Genomic DNA, 17,379 nt, shown 5'->3' on the forward strand with positions numbered 1-17,379 from the left:
CCACTGTGCCACCAGGGAAGCCCAACCGTATGTATACCTTACTGTACCTTGTATGATACTGTACAGCAACTATACTTGAAGTCAATCATTTTAAAAAGAGACCATAGTGAGGAAAAAATATCCTCAACTAATAGTAAAAATCTAAAATTTTCCCACTACAAGAGATACACTACAAGCCAAGGATGGGCAAGGAGGGCCAAGCAGTGATCCTTCACCTCTGGGTCAACCTTGGAGGCTAACGCAGAATCGGAAGTCTGTTGGGAACGGGAACCCCCTGGTGGTCCAGCGGTTAGAACTCCGTGCTCTCAATGCCGTGGGTTCGATACCTGGTGTGGGAATAAAGACCCTGCGAGACACACAACGTGCCCCGCCCCAGAGCCTATCACGAATGACTTCAGCAGTGCCTCAGCACCCTCCGCTGAGAACTGGGGTCCCAGGCGCTGCTCTCCCCAGCTTCCCTCCCACATCCTTTGCCCTCACGTTTCTGGTGGTCACAACTCTTGCTGAGATCCAGGGACTACTTAGTTCCCCGCAAAGAACAAAGAAAAAAGCCAGGGCTCACCTGGATAACTTGAATCTTTGTAGTTGAATGTCGAAAGCAATTTTCTTCAAGGAATGAACAGATGATTTTAAGAGCTTTCTTGATCTGGTCTTGGAAAGTCTGGTTGGGCTGGAGAAAGTCCTTGACGAACTTATCTAGCAGATGGCCTGGGGTTATGTAGAGTGAGGCAGGCTGTGGAAGGAGCCAGCTATGAGATGCCCCCTGGCAGCCACCACCCCCCATCCCGCTTCCTCCCCTGCCTTCTCTGTTCCACCAACCCCTCCCTCCTGCTCTCCAACCCTCCTGCTGGTACCTTTGTCATCATGAGTTCTCACATCAACATACCCTAAGAGCATGCCTGAGAGTTCCAGGTGGTGCCCAAGATCCGCCTGAAACAAAAGCTCCCCTCCTTGCTCCTCCTTACCCCCTAGGAGAGATCTGGCTCCTTCTCCCAAACAGGTTTGTGATGCCCTGGGCTCTGAACCACTCTCTCATTTCCACTTTCTGTTCTGGCTTCGTCTGCCAGTTGCCAGTACCTCCTATGAATAGCTTCTCATATTCCTTCCTTATTTTCCCATTGATTGTGGGTATTGTTGACTCCTGATGATCACACTCATTCCTTTTTTCGAGGTTCTGTCAGCCTCTGTCAGACACCCTGTGCCCAGGTGGACTGGGTTTCCAGGCGCTGCTGTAACAAACCACGGTTCTGGAGACTAAACTCCTGAAATCAGAGCATGGGCAGGGCCAGGCTCTCTCCCAAGACTCCGGGGAGAATCCTTCCTCGCATCTTTCAGCTTCTGGCAGTCCTGTAGTCTTCCTTGTCTCGTGGCGGCATCACGCCTGCCCCTGCCTCCGTTGTCACGTGACCTCGTCCACTCTATGTCTGTCCCTGAGTGTCTTCCTATATGACCCAGTCATAGGATCCAGAGCCCATGCTGATCCAGGGTGACCCCTTAACTGATGATACCTGCAAAGACACTGCTTCCAAAGAAGGTCACACGCTGAGGATCTGGGGGGATGTGAATTTCCCGGGACACTATTCGACCCTTCACGGCAGGGGATGTTGTTCCCTCTAAGTGTGTTGAAGAGAGGGATGTCCTGGGGTCGGAGGGGCTGTGTGCTCATTCTGAAGGGGGCAGTTCCCTGCTCTCGAATCAAATGGGGTCGTGGAGGGTGGGACCTGCTCACTCCCTCGCACCTCTGGTTGCTTCTGGAAGGAAACCACATTCTGATGAGTAAAGGGGATCTGACACCCGCCCAGAAGTGTGGTTCTCTCCTCTTCAGTAGAAAACATCAGATGGCACATGCCCTGTAGACCACAGCTCAAGACACCTCACCCGAGCCTCTTCTCTTTGCTGTTTTGCTCAGGCCTCAGCCTGCAGAGGCAGTTTGCTTCTTGCTCTGGGCAGGGAAAACAGCGGTACCCCTCCTCAATGTCCGAGTCCTGCTCTCTGACTCTGCCTACCTTATGCAAAGATGGGACCTAGCAGATATGATCAGACTTGTGTGGATCGATGTGCTTCTCCTTTGGGGAGGGGAGGGGGAAGTCAATGCATCTGGCTGCGTCATTAGTTCCCATCTCCCGCCTCACTTCTCACTCTCATGCCCCACCCCCATAGTGTGTGAAAGGAGCTCAGGGCCTGATCCAGCATTTGCTGGGGGGCCACCACCCACATCTCCTGGGCTCTGCTCCATTTCACCTGTCACCACCTTCTCACCTGCTTCCTCTCTTGCAGAAACGAACTCTCTTGCAAACTCTCGTTTGCAGATGCCCCCATTCTTCTTTGTTCAACTTTACACTTTACCATCATTTTAATGGAAGGGAAGGCCCCTAAGGGTGTGTGTACAGATTGAACTGTGTCCTCCTAAAAACTGCATTGAAGTCCCGACCTCTAGGCCCTATTCATGTGAGCTTATTTGGAAACAGAGTCTTTGAAAAGAGGTAATCAAGTTAAGGGGCCACCCCTGGTCGTTCAGTGGTAAAGAATCCACCTGCTAATACAGGAGGTGCAGGCTTGATCCTTGGGTGAGGAAGATCCCTTGGAGCCGGAAATGGCAACCCACTCCAGTATTCTTGCCCAGGAAATCCTGTGGACAGAGGAGCCTGGGGGGCTAGTCCATGGGGTCACAAAAAGAGTCGGACAGTGAGCAAACAGTGAAAAGAATCGAGTTAATGAGGTTGTTACTGTGGGTCCCTTATTCTGTATGATTGGGGTCCTTATAAGAAGAGCAGAGAAAAAAAAAAAAAAGAAGAGCAGAGAGACGCAGAGACAGACAAGCATGCAGGGAAGACGTTGTGATGACACAAGAGAGGCTCACGCGACAACAGAGGCAGGGACTGGGGTGACGCTGCCACACGCCAAGGATTTCTTGCAACCATCAGAAGCTGGAAGAGGCATGGAAGCACTCTCCCGTGGAGACTTCAGAGGGAGCACAGTCCTGCTGATGCCTTGATCTTGGACTTCTAGTCCCCAGAACTGAGACAGAATATATTTCTGTTGCTTTAAGCCACCAGTGAGTGGTACTCTGTCACAGCAGCTCTGGGCAACCAACTTAGGGTAATCTCAGATAGACTGTCGTCCAAGTGTCAGGCGGGCCCTGTCTGTAGCAGCACACCAGCTGTGCTGGAAAGCTCTCTCACCAGAACATTCCAAGATGGTCCAGGTGACTCGTTCTGCCTGAGAGAACGCAACCAGTTTTGAGCTTCGTGTTTTAGTTGCAGCCAGCAGGTGTTATCCATGCTCACATTATTGGTTGGGTCAGTTGGATCCAAGATCACTGGCCTATAAATTCCATTAGGTCAAAAAATAATAATCAGTTGGGTTGCTTGTGGGAGAAGAAATCAGTTTAAGGGAGAGGGCTGGACTGGGCACCCAGGAATCTGTATTTTACCTCCTGCAGTTCCTCCCAATTGCTGAAGTGCTTTGTCTAAGATGTCTAGCCTCTCTGGTCCTGTTTACTCTGCTTCACGGACATGTTCCATTCATAAGCTAATAAAACGGTCTCCTCTTTTTGCTGACCTGTCTCCTTAGCCCCTCTTTCTATGAGGGGAAGTGCTTGCTTTGTGGACAAAAGATGACAATGGTTTAGAATGTGAGAAATGTTGAAGCATTCCTCTTGCAGACAGACCTCTCTTTGCCTCCTTAACCACTGCAGCTCGTGTTCTTTTGACAGATCCCCTGGCTGCGGAAAGGGGGATGGACCCTCATTCTAAGGGGGCACAGCCTGGCATGCAGATAAAGAGGGAAGGAGAGATGGAATGGGAAGCTTGGTACCTTGGGGCTTGGAGCTGGCTCAGCAGGATGTTGCGGACGGTCTCATCTCCAAAGTTGTAGTTGACTGTCCAATAGACACAGAGCTGCTCCTGCTTCTCAATGAGCCTCAGAACAGTCCTGACACCTTCAGCCATATCAAAGTCCTCCGCTCCACACCCCTGTTCCCAGGCGTAGACTGTAAGCAGCTCCAGTGCATATGGAGGGAGCAGGGAGGGATTGATCAGCTTTTCCTGGCACTGTGAGAGGAGAGAAGCCTGGCAGATAACTTGGGACCCGTGCCAGGGGTCTGAAAGCAAGAAACTAGAAGTCTATAGGAAGTCACCATCCCCTGCTAGTGACAGAAATGATATCGTGGCTAAAATCCCATAGACTGACAATAGCAAGTGTTGGCAAGAATGTGGAGCACCTGAAACTATCATCCACAGCTGATGGGAGTGTGAACTGGTGCAACCATTTGGGAACGCTATTCAGCTGTATTTACTAAAGTTAAATTTATATCTATATAGTTCACAAATTCATTCATATGTGCCATGTGTATATGTATACACATATACATACATATTCAAATATGTAGCTAAGTCGCGTCAGTCATGTCTGACTCTTTGTGACCCCATGGACTGTAGCCTGCCAGGCTCCTCTGTCCATGGGGATTCTCCAGGCAAGCATACTGGAGTGGGTTGCCATGCCCTCCTCATTCATGTATATATATATAATATATGAATATATATTGCATATATAAGGTATATGGACTTCCCAGGTGGAGCAGCAGTAAAAGATTCCACCCCACCAGACAATGCAGGAGATGCAGGAGACATGGGTTTGATCCCTGAGTCAGGAAGATCCCCTGGAGGAAGAAATGGTACCCCACTCCAGTATTCTTGCCTGGGAAATCCCATGGACAGAGGAGCCAGGTGGGCTACAGCCCATGGGGTCGCAAAGACACAACTGAGCAACTGGGTATGCATGCGTGCGTGTGTCACACACACACACACACACACACACACACACAGTATACCTTATAGCACAGCAGTTTCACTCCTGCATTTTTACCCAAGAGGAATTGACTGCTTCAAGTCACCAAAAAAAAAAGACATGTAGGGGAATATCCATTGTAGCCTAACTCCTGATAGCCCCAATTTGGGAGTGACCCATTCTCTTCGCAGTGGAACGCATCCAGGTACAGTGTGGTAACACAATGGAGTAGTATCAAACAATGAAGAGCCTCGACTCCCTGCCACAACATGGAAAAACCTCTCAGGCCTAACACTGAGCGAGAGGCGGCAAACTTAAAGTACATTTAGTAAGATTCCGTTGACATCGAGTTTAAAAACAAACAAAACTAATCTGCGGTGACAGATGTTAGGACAGAGGTTTGTTTGGGAGCAGTATGGACTGGGAGTGGGCAGCCTGCTGGGGTGCAGGCAGTGTGCCCTATTTGGATCTGAGGATTGCCTGCTGCTGCTGCTGCTGCTGCTAAGTTGCTTCAGCTGTGTCCGACCGTGCGACCCCATAGACGGCAGCCCACCAGGCTCCCCCGATAATGCACTGAGCCATATTCCTTTGTGTGTGTGTGTGTTTGTGGCATGTGGGATCTTACTTCCCCTACCAGGGTTCGAACCTGAACCCCTGTATTGGAACGGTGGTATCTTAACCCCTGGACGACCAGTAAAGTCCTGAGCTGTATTCTTGAATGCGAACATGTTCAGTTCAGTTCAGTTCAGTCACTCAGTCGTGTCCGACTCTTTGCGACCCTGTGGACTGTAGCCCACCAGGCTCCTCTGTCCATGGGATTCTCCAACCAAAAATACCAGACTGGGTTTCCTCCTCCAGGGGGTCTTCCTGACCCCAGGGTCTCTTGCATTGCAGGCAGCTTCTTTACTGCCTGTGCCATCATTCTTAACGTTGTTGTATGGACACTTAACCCAAGATGAATCACCTCAGTCAAAGGGAAACAGATGATAGATAGCAATAGACACACAATTTGAAATTTACCTTTTGAAACCAGTGCTTTACCAAGAGGATCAAATCCTTCAGTTTGCTGGGATAGTTGCTAAAAAACTTCTCCTGGAGTTCAGTGAAGCAGACTGAGAACTCACCAGGCCTGGCTTTCACCATATCCAAGGATCTTTTGAGTTCTCGATAGGTCCAGAGGCTAGACTTCTCACTTAAGCCTGGTGTGAAAGAGAAGCAGAACTTCTGATTTTCAGGGACCCTAGCCTCGGTGAGCCCACAAAGAGGCTGGATGCAGCTAGATAGCACACGCTCACTGCTTCATGTATAAGAGGATGGGGTTATTTACATAAAAGGTGAGGGGTGGTCTGTCCTGCTAGATAATAAAATGTAGTTAGGCTAATATTTAGTAAAGAATGTAATTTTAAAATTCCCCTGTAGTTTACTTTTCTCAGAAATGAAATGAAATGAAATGAAATGAAATGAAATGAAATGCCAGTCGCTCAGTCATGACCAACCATCTGAGCTACCCAGGGAAGCCCTGCTTTTCTCAGAAAGCAACCATTATTGTTTCGTCTAGGGGGAAAAAAAAAAAAATTCAAGTTTGTAATGTGTCACTCTGCCGTCATCTCGTGGAAGCTTCTGGATACTTCATGTGAGGAAGACCTGGTCTTTCGTTCTCACATCATCCTTGCACGACTGGGAGAGCCAGCAGAGGGCGCTCTGGCCTTATCTCCAACCACCCTGCAGTGACCCAACAGACAGCGCTCTGGCCTTATCTCCAACCACTGTGCTCTGAACCAGAGGAGAGAACACAGGATTTCCTACGAATTCTGAGTCACAGTTATTGTTTGGTTTAGGGGGGGAAAAAAAGAGAGAGAGAGATTCAAATTTGAAATGTGTAACTCTGCCGCCATCTCGTGGCAGCTCCTGGATACTACATGTGAGGAAGACCTGGTCTTTCCGTTCTTACATCATCCTTGCACGACTGGGAGAGCCAGCAGAGGGCGCTCTGGCCTTATCTCCAACCACCCTGCTGTGACCCAGAGAAGTTCAGTTCAGTTCAGTCGCTCAGTCGTGTCCGACTCTGCGACCCCATGAACCGCAGCACGCCAGGCCTCCCTGTCCATCACCAAACTCCCGGAGTCCACCCAAACCCATGTCCATTGTGTGGGTGATGGCATCCAACCATCTCATCCTCTGTCGTCCCCTTCTCCTGCCTTCAATCTTTCCCAGCATCAGGGTCTTTTTAAATGAGTCAGCTCTCAGAATCAGGTGGCCAAAGTATTGGAGTTTCAGCTTCAACATCAGTCCCTCCAATGAACACCCTGGACTGATCTCCTTTAGGATGGACTGGTTGGATCTCCTTGCAGTCCAAGGGACTCTCAAGAGTCTTCTCCAACACCACAGTTCAAAAGCATCAATTCTTCGTCGCTCAGCTTTCTTTATAGTCCAACTCTCACATCCGTACATGATACTGGAAAAACCAGAGCCTTGACTGGACGGACCTTTGTTGACAAAGTAATGTCTCTGCTTTTGAATATGCTGTCTAGGTTGGTCATAACTTTCCTTCCAAGGAGTAAGCATCTTTTATTTTCATGGCTTCAATCACCATCTGCAGTGATTCTGGAGCCTCCCAAAATAAAGTCAGCCACTGTTTCCACTGTTTCCCCATCTGTTTGCCATGAACCAGAGGAGAGAACATAGGACATCCTACGAATTCTGAGTCACACTGTCTCTTCACCTTGTCTCCAGCCCCTCCTGCTGAAATGGAGCTGGACTCTATGTCCTTGCCTCCTCCCACCCTTACCATGCTCTCTGTCTGCTTTTTGCCTGGGGAAAACTTCAGTCAAAGGATAAGTTTAACCAGAGAGATGAGAACATGCAGAAACAAAGGAAAAGAGTCAAAGGAGACCAAATAATAATAATATGTCTGCCTTTTGCCTGGGGAAAACTTCAGTCAAAGGATAAGTTTAACCAGAGAGAGGAGAACATGCAGAAACAAAGGAAAAGAGTCAAAGGAGACCAAATAATAATAATATAGTCATTAAACATAATTGAGCTACAGTCTATGGGGTTGCAAAGATACAGACTCCACTAAATGACTAACTCAACATTAAGCTTAGTCGAGGACCTCTGAGAGTTTCCTTCTCAAGGGTTATAGATAACATTCTGAGCCATATCCATGAGCTGTCATATAGATACTGAAACTCCAGGTGGAAGAAGTTAGCTACGCGATGACCAGACTGTACCCATGACATGAGCTGCCGCAGTTCTGAGACTGGACCCCAAAGAAAATGGGAACAAACCGACCCTGGAACTGAAGATAAACTGCAGAAGATAAACTGCATCTAAAACAATTGAGATGATGCTGGTCAGATCACTGATGACCAGTTTGAAGATGCCTGTCGGAGCTTACTGTACTTTTTCTTCATGTAGCCCCCTCCCTCGGTCTAAAAAAGCTCGTCTCCACTGACGATCAGCGGGACGAGTTGACCTTTACAGATGTCTGCCCTCCCCTAAAGTTACTGGCATCTGAAATAAAGCTAATTTTCCTTTCCATCAGGTTGGCCTATTTGTTGACTTTTGGACCGTGAGCAGCTGGACCCACACACCTTTCAGTAACACTTTGAGTCAGGCATGTATTCTCAATCCTTACTGTCCGAAAGGCCCTGGAAGTTAGCTTTTTCTAGCTTTGATCTTACAGTTAGACAAAGGTGGGTTAGTAGTAGGATCAGGGTGAGAATTCAGAGTTGCCTAACTCACAAACTGCTGCATTATTTCCTCTGAACTAGGTCACCTTTCTGTGAATGTGAGTCATCAGGTTTTGTGTGTGTGTGTGTGTGTGTGTGTGTGTCCACCTTGAAGGCACCATGCCTGACTCTTAAAAGACTCGGGCTTTTATTCTAGCTCTGTCAGTAACTGGGTGTGACCCTGGATACAGTCATTTCTTTCTGATTCCATTTGTTTAATGAGGGGTTGGATGTCAACTCTGATAATTAAGTTTGTGATAATATATGTACCTAATGCTTGAGACTAAGCTGTGACTATGGTAAGTCTTATCCACTCAATAAACCAACCATCCATCCACCCAGTCAACCATCCTTTCATCCATCCACCCAGTCAACCATCCATTCATCTATCCAGTCAACCATCCATCCATCCATCCATCCATCCAACCATCCATCCATCTATCCAGTCAACCATCCATCCATCCATCCAGTCAACCATCCATCCATCCATCCTCCAACCATCCATCCATCCATCCATCCAGTCAACCATCCATCCATCCATCCTCCAACCATCCATCCATCCATCCAGTCAACCATCCTTCCATCCAACCATTGATCCTTTTAAACAGTTGCCCATGGAAGATCCTTGCCTTGATGTTGACCTGATTAGAGGGCAACTCCAAACCTGCTCTAGCTGAACTTTTCTCAGATGTTTTCCCCGTCCTCTACCTCTAACCAACGTTTATTCTAGTTTACATCTTCACTATGGTCTGCAGAAGAGCAGCAACCACCATGAGGCTGGTTGAAAATACAGAATTCTGGACCCCAATCTCTTGAATCAGAGCCATCATTTTAACAGGTTTCTCAGGGGATTTGTGTGCATATCACAGTTTGAGGAATTCTACTCTAGGTTCTAGAATCTAGAACATTTCCTCCAAAGTCAATTAGGAGTTAAAGGAGAGGTTCTAAAGAACAGAGTAAGCTCAAGGTAGAAGAAGTCTTCTCTCTTGAAAGTCTTCCCTGGTGGCTCAAACAGTAAAGAATCTGCCTGCACTGCAGGAGAAGAGGGTTTGATCCCTGGCTGGGGAAGTTCCCTTGGAGAAGAGAATGGCAACCCACTCCAGTATTCTTGCCTGGAGAATTCCATGGACAGAGGAGCCTGGCAGGTTACAGTCCATGGGGCCACAAAGAGTAGGACACACCTGAGTGATTAACACTTTCACTTTCTTTTCACTTTTAGTGGTATTTATTCCATCCCCATGCTGCCCACCACCCCTTTCATTGGCTTTGTTCTCTTGACAAGCCCTTCCAGACCCATACCTCCAACCCTCCCCACCACCCTGCATGCCCAGGAGGGCTCACCCAGAGCATTGAAGGCAGGCAGCACGTTGAAAGTGATGCTCTGCTGTTTTGTGGAAAGCTGGATAGTGACCCTGGAGCTCCTATTGGTGTTCTGGAGCTCCATCTTGGCTGCCAGTTTCCACCTGGACTCACAGTGCTTCATCTGTGCCCAGATTTTGCTGAGGAGTTCATATTGTCTTTTTTCCTGGTCCTGGAATTGCTCAAGGTCCCCGAAGAAGACGACAAGGATACCATCGGAGTTGCCTCTCAAGACCGTTCTCCGGCCATAGGAGCCACCCTACCAGCAACAGAGAAGCAGATGTGAAAGTCTGAACCCTCTGGGGTCACTGGGCACCCCAACAGGCAGAAGTATTTCTCAACTTGAGCAGAAGTTCCACATGTCACCATAGTCTAAGAGTTGAGTGGCCGGTGTTCATCGGTCCACCCAAATAGCTGAATCAGGGCACCCACAGCAGCATTTCCCCTACAAGCCCCAAACAGAAGGCAGCTTGGATGGCCATCAGCAGCAGAGCAGACAAATGTGGTGCGCCCACACAGCGGGATGCATGGCAACAACAAAATGATAACAGCTGCACGCGGCAACGCACGCCTCGTCAACCGGTGGGTTGAGAACAGAGCCCACACGTTACAGCCACACAGCGCACGGTGTCTTTAGACAGGGAGACCAACCTGCTCAGTTTTAGCCCCGAGACGTCCATGTCCCAGAAAACCCTTCAGTCGCAGACAAACCCGGAAGCTTGGTCACTCTATGTGAAGTTTAAAAACAGGCAAAACTAATCTATGTTGTTAGAAGTCAGGAGAGTGGTGGGCTGGGGTTGAGGGTAATGAGTGGATAAGGGGCCCAGGGACTCTTGGGTGGAGGCTGGGACAATTTTATTTCTTGATCTGGGTATAGGTCACATTGGTATGTTGTCTGTGGCAATCCATCAAGCTGTACACAAATCTGTGCACTTGTACATATTTTTTTAATGAGAAAAAAGTTAACAATTTTGAGAGGTAGGACTGCACGGTGGTTAAGGGTGCATGCTCCCAAACAAACTGTTGCCATTGTTCAGTTGTTCAGTCGTGTCCAATTCTGCGACCCCACCCACTGGTGCCCACCAGGCTCCTCTGTCCCTGGGATTTCCCAGGCAAGAATACTGGAGTGGGCTGTCATTTCCTTCTCCAGGGGATCTTCCTGACCCAGGGATCGAACCCACGCTTCCTGTACCTTAGTGTGGATTCTTTACCACGGAGCCACCAGGGAAGCCCTCCCAAATAGATTACCTGAGCTTAAAATCCCAGGTCGAATGCCAACTAATAATAACTTCCCCAAGCTTCATTTTCCTTATCTGGGCCAAGACAGGAGCCATCATGTGTCCAGGTGTCTTTCCTCCTAGGGCCAGTGGGTGTGTGTAAGGGCAGAGGCCAGAAAGCACGTGACTGCAGAGGAGTGTGGTGCTGGAGAGCACAGGGGTGGGGCTGGGCACACGTAATCCCCTCCCCACCCTAGGGTCCTGGCAGCTTCCCAGTATCATTTCTTCCTCAAAATTCCAGAATCTTCAGCCTCCACCCTAGGGTTTGTGCCAGAGCACCCGATGAGGCTTCCCACCTCCTTGGAGTTAAGAAATCATAGAACATTCTTGAATAGTATTATTGAACTCTGGTAGGCTCAGTTACTCGTCTGTAAAATGGGGAGGATAAAAATGCCACAGGTAACCACAGCTGATTTACTGCTGTGGCTTTGTGCCAAGTCCTTGCCAGAACATTATGTGTTTAAGCCTCTTAACACTTGGCACTGAGTATTATTCCCCTCCCATTTTACACATTTGGACACCGAGGCACAGAGAGGTTAAGCAACCTACCCGGGGTCACACAGCAGTAAGGAACAGAATCCACGCTCTCCCAACCTGTACCCCTAAACTCTACACCCTGGTCCATCATGTCACTCGAGTGTGGGTTTAGACAAGGTGATGTCTTGCATACCCAGGGCCCAGAACACAGCACGTGCTCAGCACCAAGTCCTTCTGCCCCTTGGGTCCCAGAAGCACTGACCCCAGCCATCTACTCACTTTGGCCACCCCTGTCACGGTGAGGGACGGGCAGGGTTCCTGCAGGACTTCACAGATGGTGTCCACTGACTGGTCGATGTCTTTCTGACAGTCTTCAGAAGGCCTCAGGTGGTTCTGGATAAACTCCTCCAATTTCTCAGAAGGCTTTTCATAGAGGTGGGACTCCCTGATGCCCATGGCTCTGACTGGCTGCTGAGATGACAGCTGGTGGCAGAACGGGAGGCTGAGGAGAATAAGGAACTTCTGTGTGCAGGGGGAGGAGAGGGGAGAAAACCGAAACTCACACCAGGGGAAAAGGAAACTCAGAGTCTTCTGGCCCAACCCAGGCCTCGCCCCCAGCCTCTCCGCTGCTCTCAAGGGAGGCTTGTAGTTTAAAACATGACCCCTTGAGACAGATTATGAGGGCTTGATATGGGTTATGTCTGTGTCTTTGAGCACACTGCCAGCCCTTTTTGTGCCTCGATTTCCATCTGTAAAATGGGGGTAACAGTGGTACCTATCTCACAGGCTTAATACAAAGATTAAAATACTTGCAAAGTGCTTTGAACAGGACCTGAAATATGGCTAGTGCTGTAAAGTGTTTGTAAAGCAAATAATTTCATAGGGGGCCAGAGGTTTTCTTTTTTTTTAATAATTGAAGTATAGCTGATTTAAAATATTGTGTTAGTTTTCAGGAGTTTAGCAAACTGATTCAGTTATATTTACATCTAAATATATATATATATATATATATATATATATATATATACTGTAAAAAATTATTTTCCCAGAGGTCATCTTTTGAGGCTCTTTCCCCTTTTCCCTGTTTCCAATGTTTTTGGGAATTCAGAGTTGATGAGAACAGTGAGGAGAAGAGACCAGAGAGGGCCCTGACTTGTTTCAGGGCACACAGCAAGGCAAGGGTTCAGCCACTTGGGTTTTAGTTCTGCCCCTGAGCAAACACAGGTTCCCAGAGGCCTGCTTCTGTGGGCCCAGTCCCTCAGCGCACATGAACACCTGCCAGGTTTCCTCGGGCATTTAACCACCCCCAGCAAGGAAGGAAAACACGCCCAGTAGCACATAGGCCAGAGGGGAGACAGACGTCAACCCTTGTGTCCAGAACCATGAGAATGAAACTCCTGGGCTCCCTCTGTAACACAGAAGGCAAACATCTCCAAGGTGGGACAGGAACAGACCCCTTTCTCTGCTGTGATGATTGATTTTGTTATTATTCTCTTTTAAATGGTGATTATTTGTTTGTAGCTTTTGGCTGCGTTGTGTCTTCATTGCTATCAGCAGGCATTTCCCAGTTGCAGCGAGTGGAGGCTACTCTCCAGCTGTGGTACACGGGCTGCTTATTACCGTGACTTCTCTTGTTGCAGAGTTTGGGCTCCAGGGTATGCAGGCTCAGTACTTGTGGCACCTAGGGCTTAGTTGCTCTGTGGCATGTGGGATCTTCACAGACCAGGGATTGAACTTCTGTCCTCTGCATTGGCAGGCAGATTCTTAACCACTGGACACCAGGAAAGTCCTGTGATGATTAGTTTTGTATGTCAACTTGACTATGACCATAGTACTCAGATATTTGGTCAAACATTCTTCTAGAATTTTTTTTTTTTTGGAATATATTTTTAAGATGAGATCAACATTTGTAAACGTTGGGGAAAGCAGATTATTCACTATAATGTGGATGGGCCTCATCCAATCAGGCGAAGAGATGAAAAAGGTCTGATCTCTCCCTGAGGAGGAGGCAATTCCACAAGCAGATACTTCTTTGGGTTTCCAGCTACCCTGGCTACCCCACCCTGCAGAATTTGGACTCACTGGCCCCTGCAATGGCACAGCCAATTCCTTAAAACGAATTTTTCTCTAAATCTAGATTTATAAAATCAATTGGTTCTATTAACCTCAAAAGTAAAGCAACCATTGTTTTACCAGCAAAATGGGTTTATTTGGGAACAGCAAAGAATTTCAACTTAGGACAAGCAGGCAATAGCAAAAAGCCATAGGCAAGTCCAGCCAACAAAGAAGAGGAATATTACTTTATAGAGAAAAAGGAGGAAGTTAGGAGGGGTTGTTTGAACACGTGTCTGTTGGAGGAAAGCAAGAATTCAGGGTGATGATGGGTTCTCATTGGCTCAGTTGCCAGGGGAGTTGGCTTCCTCCAGGAGACGTGCAATGTACATCTTTACTGTCCTGGCCCGTCATTGACGATTTTTCCCTGTTGATAATCTTCCTGTTGGGGGTGTGTTAACTGACTTGTCTTTCCTGGGATTGGCCTCCAGAGGCATTTGAGGTGTGAGAGCTCCCTCTTCTGGTCTTCTGACTCCATGAGGTTTCTGTTTGTGAGTTCATTTTCACAGTTTGGTTTTTCCGGAGAAACTTGATGATTGCTCCTGTCCATAAAGGGCCCTTCCCTGCCCTTTTCTGACTTTTAAAACACCTAGAGGTAGGCTGGGCTTAGGTCATAAGCCTTCTTTTCTATATTCTGAAAATATAGAGGCTCAGAGAGCTGAAAAATATTTGTCCGAGGTCATACAGCTTGTAACTTATCTGGCTAGCTTCTAACTACCTGCTTTCTAAAGTCTGTGCTTTTTTATTTTTTAAAATATTTTATTTTGAAATCATCTGAAACACAAAGAACTCTTTCATATTCTTGATCCTGAATATTTCACCATATTTGCTCCTCGTTCTCTGTGTACATTGTATTATCAGTATTATTATTACTGAGTCATGTGAGTTGTATGTTGCAGGTATTATGTCTCTTTACTCTTTAAAAAAAAAAACAACATATATATATAAACTTAGTTTATCAGAGTAGTTTTAGGTTCCCAGAAAAACTGTGCAGAAGCCAAGAGATTTCCTATATACCCCACTGCCACCACCCCACCACAACCACCATTACGCCAGCCTCCTCCCACTCCAACAACATTCTGCAGTGGTATTTGAGCTGAGCCCCGAAGAATTGATGCTTTTGAACTGTGGTGCTAGAGAAGACTCTTGAGAGTCCCTTGGATTCCCAAGGAGATCAAACCAGTCCATCCTAAAGGAAAACTGTCCTGAATATTCATTGGAAGGACTGATGCTAAAGCTGAAGCTCCAATACTCTGGCCACCTGATGTGAAGAACTGACTCACTGGAAAAGACCCTGATGCTGGGAAAGATTGAAGGCGGGAGGAGAAGGGGATGACAGAGGATGAGGTGGTTGGATGGCATCACCAACTCGATGGACATGAGTTTGAGCAAGCTCCAGGAGTTGATGAAGGACAGGGAAGCCTGGCTTGCTGCAGTCCATGGGGTCGCGAAGAATCGGACACGACTGAGCCACTGAACTGAACTGATTTGAGAAGTGAGAGCACCCCTTTCTGGTCTCCTGGCTTCACTTAAGATGGGGTTTCCCGTTTCCCAGTTCATTTTCAGTTTCACATCAGTATCCCCTAGCAGGGTGGGACACTTGTTACAACTGAGTAGCCCATACAGACACATCATAACCACCCAGGCTCCTTTACTCTTTTTTTTAAAAATAATTTTATCTGTTCATTTGTGTTTGGTCGTGCTGGGTCTTTGTTGCTGCGCAGGCTTCCCTCTGGTCGCGGCGAGCCGGGGCTGCTCTCTAGCTGCGGTGGTGCTGTGGAGTGCGGGCTTCTGGTTGAGATGGCTTCTCTTGTTGCAGAGCACAGGCTCTAGGGTGCGCGCGGACTTCAGCAGCTGCGGCCCGTGGGCGCTAGACAGCAGTCTCAATAGTTGTGGTGCACCGGGGCCTGGCTGACCCGAGGCATGTGAGATCTTCTGGGACCAGGGATCGAACCCGTGTCCCCTGCCTTGGAAGATGGATTCTGAACCACTGGACCACCAGGGAGGTGCCTCGCTAGCATATCCTTTATGGCCTCAGTAGAGCTGTATTCTCTGCTTTTCCACGGGAGATAATTTGGTGGGGTTTTTCTTTTTTCTTTCTGGATTTATACAGCACATCGGCCCCTAGCACATCCACTTCCCTGACCTTTTAATCCCATCTCCCACCATCTCTCGGAGAAGGCATTGGCACCCCACTCCAGTACTCTTGCCTGGAAAACCCCGTGGACAGAGGAGCCTGGTAGGCTGCAGTCCATGGGGTCGCTAAGAGTCAGACACAACTGAGCGACTTCACTTTCACTTTTTACTTTCATGTTTTGGAGAAGGAAATGGCAACCCACTCCAGTGGTCTTGCCTGGAGAATCCCAGGGACAGGGGAGCCTGGTGGGCTGCCGTCTATGGGATCGCACAGAGTCGGACACGACTGAAGCGACTTAGCAGCAGCAGCAGCAGCCCACCGTCTCTCGCGGGAATATCACCTGGCATATGCTCGTACTTTATCCGTTCTAAGAGCCTGGCTAAGAGTGAGTCTGCACCTTCTCCTGGGGTCCTTGCCAGGGTGTGAAGTCCTGAAGTCCAGGAGGGGACTTCCAAATCAATAAGCTCTAGGTCATCTGACCTGACTCCGAAGCCCCTTGATGAAGTGCCCTTGGGGTCCCTCCCCCACACCCACCTGACTTGTGCTGGTACACGCTGCCGGGTCTTCCGGCCGATATGGATACAAGTCTATTCCTCCCTCAGCAGGCCCAGAGTGTCCCCAGGTGGGCTGTGTTGGGACTTGACCATACTTACAGTCCTAGTGGGCAGGAGGGGAGGTGGATACTGGTCCTCGGAGCTGGGGGGTGTCTTATGGATGAGAAGCCTCTGCAAGAGTCTCCTTGCAAGGGGGCAGATGCTAGCTTTTAATAGCAGGGGTGGATGGGATAGTTCTGAACCAGAAACCTTGCTTTACTGTTTCTTGTGGTCATATAAGCAGTACAAATTACAGCCCCAAATTAGTAATAATCTGAAAACTCAGGAAAGTATAAAGATGAGCACCTCTCAGTTGGGTTCAGCTATAGCTTTACTGTTTCTTGTGGTCATATAAGCAGTACAAATTACAGCCCCAAATTAGTAATAATCTGAAAACTCAGGAAAGTATAAAGATGAGCACCTCTCAGTTGGGTTCAGCTACATCTCAAGTACTCAATAGCCATCCGTGACTAATGACTACTGAATTACACAGGGCAGTTCTAAAATTTTTCCTGGGTAAATAATCAGAGATGTGGACAAAGGATGAACCAAAGATGCTTGTCTCAGGATTATCTGTAGTTGAGAATTGAAAGGACCCTCATCTCTCCAATAGTAGAGTATTCCACAAAATATCAGCTCCATGAGGCAGGGATTTTTGTCTGCTTTACTCATTGCTATGCTCCAATACTTTGGCCACCTGATGAGAAGAGCCGAGTCATTGGAAAAGACCCTGATGCTGGGAAATATTAAAAGCAAAAGGAGGCAGAGGATGAGATGGTTGGATGGTATCACCAACTTAATGGACAAGAATCTGAGCAAATTTTGAGAGACAGTGAAGGACATGGAAGCCTGGTGTGCTGCAGTCCATGGGGTCCCAAAGAGTCAGACACAACTCAGCAACTGAG

At 48.0% G+C, this 17,379-nt stretch overlaps 1 protein-coding gene across 3 annotated transcripts in view; it reads right to left on the reverse strand.

Annotated features, from left to right (window-relative positions):
- The window catches only part of OAS2 (2'-5'-oligoadenylate synthetase 2), a 29,774-nt gene extending 12,467 nt beyond the window's left edge, over positions 1-17,307 (reverse strand). For 2 of the 3 annotated variants that reach the window (XM_061384963.1, XM_061384961.1), the window contains exons 1-6: positions 11,912-17,307; positions 9,861-10,137; positions 5,809-5,987; positions 3,817-4,052; positions 3,183-3,324; positions 563-733 (exon numbers count right to left, since the gene is read on the reverse strand). In XM_061384963.1, the coding sequence (XP_061240947.1) occupies positions 563-733; positions 3,183-3,324; positions 3,817-4,052; positions 5,809-5,987; positions 9,861-10,137; positions 11,912-12,088 (1,182 nt within the window). In that variant the 5' untranslated portion in view covers positions 12,089-17,307. Of the gene's footprint in view, positions 1-562; positions 734-3,182; positions 3,325-3,816; positions 4,053-5,808; positions 5,988-9,860; positions 10,138-10,529 lie in introns of all 3 variants that reach the window. The other variant, XM_061384962.1, reaches the window with a different exon arrangement.
- Between the last annotated feature and the right edge of the window lie 72 nt (positions 17,308-17,379).

The sequence above is a fragment of the Bos javanicus genome, chromosome 17 (assembly GCF_032452875.1).
Source record: "Bos javanicus breed banteng chromosome 17, ARS-OSU_banteng_1.0, whole genome shotgun sequence".
Classification (NCBI taxonomy): Eukaryota; Metazoa; Chordata; class Mammalia; order Artiodactyla; family Bovidae; genus Bos; species Bos javanicus.